Consider the following 7,307-nt stretch of genomic DNA (forward strand, 5'->3'; position numbering starts at 1 on the left):
TTTTCTTTAAGTATAAATTAACATTTGGCACACGAAAAACAAGATTGCACATAGGCCACATTGCTTAAGTTTCCATTGGGCATATTTTTGCGCATTCTAGTGAAATACAGACTTGTATTTTTTCTGCAATATCGCCACCTTCACATCCCGAATGAATCACCAAAGAAAGCATTTCATTTTTTAAATAAATGAGTGTATGAATTAATGAATGAAACAGCATGAATGGAAACAATTAAATAAACAATATTATTTGTTTAATCTAAGAGAAAAATACCAAATACTTTCTTCTTCTTGTTGTTCAGATTATATATCAGTTGAATTATTTAAGCACTGAGTGCTTATTTTTGGATGTCGTCGGTCCTATGACACACCAAGCGGTGCAGACAAATTGAATACTGCACGTTTGCATGAATAAGCAAAGTGTATTCATAGAAAATTGAACGTCGCATATTAAGGGAAAATACATGTATACACTGAATGTAAATATTAATTAATTTACAACCACTATCAGTGGTTTCATCATTATTATTGTTGGCTCAATTTCTGGGGATTTTGAGTGTTATACCCTAACCACATATTAACAAATCCCAACTCAATTAGTTATGAAACACAGTCTTAAGCATTATTATTGCCAGCAAATCTCCACAAACCATTTAAAAAGTTGATAATTCACGAAGATTGGCCTCACTTTGAATAATTCATTAGTAAATAAAATGATTTTAATACCATTGCACTAAACTAATTTTTTAATTTAAAGTTGTTTTTTTTTAAACAGAAAATTAGTTATCTTCAATCCTCTTGGACACAGTAGAAGAGAAGTCATAACCCTGATGGTAGATAAACCCAAAAGTTAACATGCAGAGACTAGACAATGCAGAGATCAGGATGATGAGAGTGGAATCCGACATCGGAGAATCAAGGGCAGAAATGTGTGTGGATCTAAATGGATTTCAGGTAATATTAATTATTGGGAAAATGTGTTAAGTGTTAATATAAGTTTGAAGACTTACATGTAATTTTGAGAGATTCCAGTCCAACAATTTGTCAGGCTGACCAAATAATTGAATTTATATAGTAATGTTATAAATTAAAAATGAAACAGCAAAATTCTTTAACTGTCATAACTATAACTGACATAAAATCAGAGAGATTTGAAATATGACGGTCTTGGTTTTTTTTTGCATGAAGATTTACTAAGTAAGCACCAGTAAGTAAGTAAGTAAGTAAGTAAGTAAGTAAGTACTAACTGGTTCCTGTGAGATAATTGGATAATAGTCACTGTGTAAAATTAAAATTAAAATTTTACACTGGTCTTAAACAACCTCGAGAGAATTTAAGAGTAGGAACAAACAAAACCATCTATATAATTCCTCCGATAAATAGTCAGGTTTTACACAAAAAGTTGTTTTAAGGTAACCATTGCAACTTTTGACAACACTCATACTGTATGGTAAAAATTCTTAATTTTATTTTGTATTTTTTTTTTGTCTACCCAAAGTGCTGAATTCATTGTAGAATAAATTTTCGCCCCCCCCCCCCCCCATTAGCTTAATGAGAATGAAGAAAAAATCGCATAAATGACTTATGAATATCAAACATATTTATTAAAATCCATTAAAGTAATTTATTTAATCTTAAATGGCACTAAATACATGTATTAAATTAATGATGTCAACAATACTATAAGTTCAAAAAACAAATCAACAACACAACTTTATAAATTCTGGGGAAAAAAGCAGATTTCTTCTTTAACAATATAAGCTATGAATTGGAATATCTATTTTCTTCCAAAGAACTTCTTCAGTCGGCTTCTCAAACTTTGTCTACAGCCTGAATTTGTTTTGGCCTGTAAAAGCAAATGTGAAGAAACGGATATTTAAATCAGCGATACAACCTTAAGACAACAAATTTTCAAAGAAAAGTACTTAATTAATTTCATATATGAACATCAATTTCCATTAAGTGTACCTTTGAGAGAGGTTCTACTGTTTGCCAGCTGTCATCTTTAGGTTCTATAAAAACTTCCTCATTTTTTGGTTTCTGTGTCTCACACTGAGGCTACAAGAAGAATCATGAATAGGTATTACATGTAGTACTATTGATTTTAGGTGAATAAACAAAAGCACAAGGTTTAAAAATGGGCTTTAAACATCTTTTAAAACTTTCACCATTGCTACATCTATGAAAAATGAATGAAATAAAAGATGAGATGGAAAAGAAAAGTTATAATTCATTATCAATTATTATATTAAATTATTAGTTTACATGAATGGGCATTTTAAAACATACCATTGGAGGACAGACGAATGTGTCAATGTTAAAAAGAAATAACTTTCTTGGTACAAAGCAGTCATTTTCAGCCTGTTTCTTTCTGTGGTAACTCTGTAAACAAAAAAAACCACATTTGTTATTATGTTAATAATCAAATTGCAGTTTTAAAAAAATACTCCAAATTATATCAAAGGCATTTAACGGGTACCCATCTAATTAAGTGTTTATAAAATATACCATTTGTTATATTGCATGAAAGACTCGTACAAACCCAGTTACAGTAAAGTGGTTAATGCTTTAAAATCAATTTTTGAAATATTGTGAAAGAGGTAACTATGTATTTCATACACTGATTAAGATGGGGATATCCTAATATAAAAATTATACTGACCATCAACTCATTCTGGCATGCTTTTTTCAAATTGCAGATCCTCTCTCTTTCTTTGAATTTTTTCTATCAGAAAGTTAAAAAATTGACATCAAATATTAGGTCAAAATTTAATGTACATTACGCATATATCATTTTTTTCTTTATCATGCATAGAATATATGTATCAAATACTGACCATCAACTCGTGATGCAATTCTTCTCTCCGCTGGCAAATCTCTTTTTTTTCTTCCATTTTTGTCTTTTAAAAGATAAGTATATTATCTTATAAAAATTTACAGTAGAATTCAGCCCAGGAGCTACAGACATGCGGCAACTTAAAATTGAGATACATAGTGTCTATATGAAACATGCAATTATTTCTTATAGACTATCATATAGTATCACATATAATATACTCACCATCAACTCTCTCAGATATCTCTTTTTCATCTGTCGAAGTTTCTCTTTTTCTTCAAACTTTGTCTGTCAAAAAATATTGAAATAAATACATGTACATGAAACTTTTTTATCAACACTTTAATATTGAAATAATTTTCATATTTTTTTAAAAAAAAAATTCCAAAGTACCAAAATGCATGTACTGACCAACAACTCCCGCTGGTAGTTTTCTATAACATGTCTATATTTTTCTCTTTCCTTGATTTCATTCTGTCAAAAGAATAAAAAATCTTCAGTACCAAAGACTTGGTAACATGCGGGAAGTAGGTCTTATCACGTGGTGGACGATTAAACAAGCTCACTGTGATTGACTGAACTATTATACAGTCAAACTTCAGACTAGATGGGACTGTTTAAAAACTTCGAAATATCTGGGTATTTGAGATATCAAGGGTAAAACAGTTTTTTTAAAAAGCGATTGGGACTTATGAATCGCTTTGAAATATCCATTGTATTCAAGATATCAAAGTTCGAGATATCGAAGTTCAACTGTAGTTTATAAAACTATTGGAGGAAACAACCCACAAAGCCTTTATATTAAACAATGTGCCGGGGTAGTCACTTGTGCATACTCACAATCAGTTCTTCTTGGAGTTTGTGGAGGTTTATCTTAAGTCCCTCTACTTTGTCCTAAAAATCAGAATTAATGTTGAAACCAACTACTTGTATTTTAAGTAAACATGAGATATTTAAGCAGATCCAATATGCAATATATTACCATCTATTCATAAAATGTGTTACAGAAATTAATCTTAAAAAATTCTCACCATCATTATTCTGGCCTTTTGAGGATTTCGAATCCTTCTTTCAGTCTGCAAAGATGTATATTTCATTATATCATGTTACTCAGTTACAGAAAAACAATATTTGAAATGATATCAACAAAACAAAAGCTTAAGGCAGTTTGTGAGATTGATTGATTTATTACCCATAAGTCCTCATGTATTTGGTTCACCAGCCTCTTTTTGGACTCGGTGTTCTACAAAAAGAAAATAAATGAGGAAAAAGCTATTTTCAGTAAAATCAAATGAATCTTGAACGTAAATGCAAATGGATTCTATTTCATAGCTTTATCATTGTCATATGTTTCCTTTAAGCTTGTTAATTAAAGAATACTGTTTTAATAATTACCCATGCCTCTTGAATCTTTCTTTTTGCGTCCTCGGTCTCTTTCTGTTAATATTCATGTGAAACTGTTACAAATATACACTGATCGTTTTGAATAATTAGGATAATTATGCATTTTACGTTTAACCCTTTAACTGTAATTAAAACTTAATGTAGAATGTAGTTTTTGCGTGGGATTTGATAGTATGTTTAACGAAAATTAAAAACCACGAAACCTACATGTAACTTGTTTAACACACTAAACCCTATACCTGTAACTGTGCGATGGACTCGGTTAGCAGTGTGTCCTCTCTCTGAATAAACTTTGTCTGAAAATAAACGCAAGCTTTTTCAAGATTTATATATTCCTTTATGGTATATATCGGAGTAATATAATGGTTTAGTAACAATGCTAAAGGTAAAAAAAAAAGAAAGAACAAAGAATGAAATTCCATGAAGAAAAGGGAATTAACTTACTATCAATTCCATCTGAATATTTCGCACAATATTTCGACGCCGTTCGGCACCAATCTGTTAAAATGAATTCAAGTCCTCATCATTTTCTGATAACCAATACATATATAAACGTATCATGGATAAGCCTTTTTAAAATGATACCTTGCACCGATGTTTAAAAAATTTAATGACCTACAATCTAACTTATAAAGCAAAGTGTATGAGAAAAAATTCATATCAAGCTCTGATAATAAGTGATTATAGTTAAAATAAAATACCTCCTGTTTTTCTGCCTCGTACTCTTTCAGAAACAATTGGAAATTGCGAACGATTTCCATCCGAGTTTCTTCCTGTAATAATAAGAATTCTTTATCTAAGGATAAAAAAGTTCTGTTGCAACGTATCGCATATAATGTGATAAAAAAATTCATGAAGATAGTATGAAAATTTGAACAATTTTTCTACAAGTACGTATTAAGATACCACGAATTAACATACCATATATCTCAAAGCCTTTTCTATGAGACTAGATCTTTCATCCATCTTCAAAATCAAGAGAAATGTGGGGAAAAAATAAGTATTAATTCTCCAAAACATGTTTCATTTGAACAAGATAAAATTTTCACAACAACAGATAAATTTATCACAATTGCACATACCATGCTGCTCAAAGCTTCATTGCCAAAACACATACGGTGATCCATGTTTGTAATCTAAAAAATGTAATTTTGAGGTTAATTAGAATTTATTTCTAGCATATTTCATGAAAAGAAACTTCCCAAAACAAGAAATCGTTGATGGAATAAATACCTTGCTACAAAATGTTCCTTACTTTCGTCACTTCTTGCGCTGAGTTTTGTTGATAACAACTGGTCTGACGTCACTTGTTTTGTGACGTCACATGCATTGTCACGTTGTATCTAGAAGATATAAGGGATGAACGGAGTCCGGCAAAATACCAAATGATATAACAATTATGTATTCACATAAAGAATAAATGTTCATGGCACATTTACCGAAATGTATGTCACGTGACACGGGTGGTCAGACAAGTAGCATTATACGAAAACTTTTTTGGGGTCTTTTTATGGGGCTAGGTGGTCATCAAAATAACCATCAGATATTCCCGAAATTGTTAGATACGGTGTTTTTAACTATAACCTATCATTTGATAATTTGTATTATATGATTAAAAAAACCAATATTTTACTTTTTTGCTATATATATATATATATACAGAGCTCTTCTGTTAAAGGAGATTTATGAATTAAATTTTAAAAATGTCTACGATTATCCAACCCTCTTAAAACAGACTGTTAAACACATTCATTGAACTGTTGAGATTTTGTTTTGATTTTGTGCGTTTTTGAAATCTCGCGAGATAATACGATGTACTACAATTGTTTATCAGTGTGATTATCAAAATACGGAGGATAATTATATTGTTTTAAGTGATATTGGTGAGTTTTACATTTATATTTACAAGCATGACACTGCCAGAAGGAAACTGGGAATTTCCAGCTTTCGTAAAGTGCCGATTTCGACTTTTTCTTGACATGTAAAATGTTATTAAAATCGTTCAAAAAAAAAATTAAGTGACCTCAAAATATTTTACTGCTGTGGATAAAACAAGGAAATTTCAATTAGTACATTTTTCCCCAAAGGAGCGCTTAAATTTTTGTGCCGAAGTACTGGCTCTTGTAATTGCGCTTAAATTCGCATGCGGACATCTGTCGATATTAATGTGGAGTAAAGTACATTACAATTGAAATACTTTCACCGGTTTAGAATTTTCAAATTTTACAAAATGAAACAAAAAAGTACGTTTAGAAAATTTTGAAAAGGTAACATTTTTAAATCCCCAGCGGGACTCATGACAGACAGATTCGTAGTGAACCTTCTAACCCACTGCGCTACGATGTTAAGTTACAATTTCGGGAAAGAAACTATTTATAAAATTACACTTGATTATTGTTTATTTGGATGACTCGTACGTCAGAACATTGAGGCGTCCCATAACACCTCAAAACCGACATTGATCCCTTATAAAATAATAAAAGGAACAAAAATTGTCTTTACAATTAGTTATTCCTTTTTGCAGTGTTTTATTTGTTGTTTTTTTATTCAGATGCACAGAAAAACGACTTTTCCAAAGAGACACATCCAGGGCAATTTCTATCCAATGACAACAACGGCGTCTGTTGAGAACGAAACTACATGTAGCAAGCTAACTCTGCTGACGAGTTGCAAATCTTTCACCAAGTTATAATTACAGTTATCCGGATCATGTTTAAGAATGATCGATCCTATTCATTCAGATAATCTGTTTAAGGTACTTTCCAACAGTTTAGCTGCTGGACTTGTTCCGTAGCTTCCGGTCTGAGGAAACTCGGATGAACAGTTATGTCCAAATGATAGGCTGGGAAGGTTTAGGTGATGTTCAGCGCTTTAAACAAATCGAAAATATATCTAACCAAGAGGATTTTTTTAATGATGGCAAAAGAATTGCGGCAAATAACTATTGACAAGTAAAAAACAAGATAGAGAATGATATAAATACATATTACAACTTGAGGAAAATTGCTATTACTGTAGTATTTTTTAAATCTACTTCTGAATGCGGAAAATGACAATTTTAAATACT

The 7,307-nt window shown here is 30.9% G+C and overlaps 1 protein-coding gene across 1 annotated transcript; it reads right to left on the reverse strand.

Moving 5' to 3' along the window:
- Positions 1 to 1,607: 1,607 nt before the first annotated feature.
- On the reverse strand, positions 1,608 to 5,566 carry LOC105348205 (golgin subfamily A member 6-like protein 6). The gene is made up of 17 exons (XM_066088337.1): positions 5,474 to 5,566; positions 5,323 to 5,376; positions 5,162 to 5,206; positions 4,942 to 5,013; positions 4,685 to 4,738; positions 4,480 to 4,536; positions 4,232 to 4,273; positions 4,029 to 4,079; positions 3,868 to 3,912; positions 3,677 to 3,730; positions 3,248 to 3,310; positions 3,062 to 3,124; positions 2,838 to 2,900; positions 2,663 to 2,725; positions 2,290 to 2,382; positions 1,969 to 2,058; positions 1,608 to 1,846 (listed from the first exon to the last, which is right to left on the reverse strand). The coding sequence occupies exons 2-17, from the start codon at positions 5,365 to 5,367 to the stop codon at positions 1,778 to 1,780; spliced, it is 969 nt and encodes a 322-aa protein (XP_065944409.1). The 5' UTR covers positions 5,368 to 5,376; positions 5,474 to 5,566; the 3' UTR covers positions 1,608 to 1,777.
- Between the last annotated feature and the right edge of the window lie 1,741 nt (positions 5,567 to 7,307).

This window comes from Magallana gigas, chromosome 6 (genome assembly GCF_963853765.1).
Source record: "Magallana gigas chromosome 6, xbMagGiga1.1, whole genome shotgun sequence".
NCBI classification, from domain to species: Eukaryota; Metazoa; Mollusca; class Bivalvia; order Ostreida; family Ostreidae; genus Magallana; species Magallana gigas.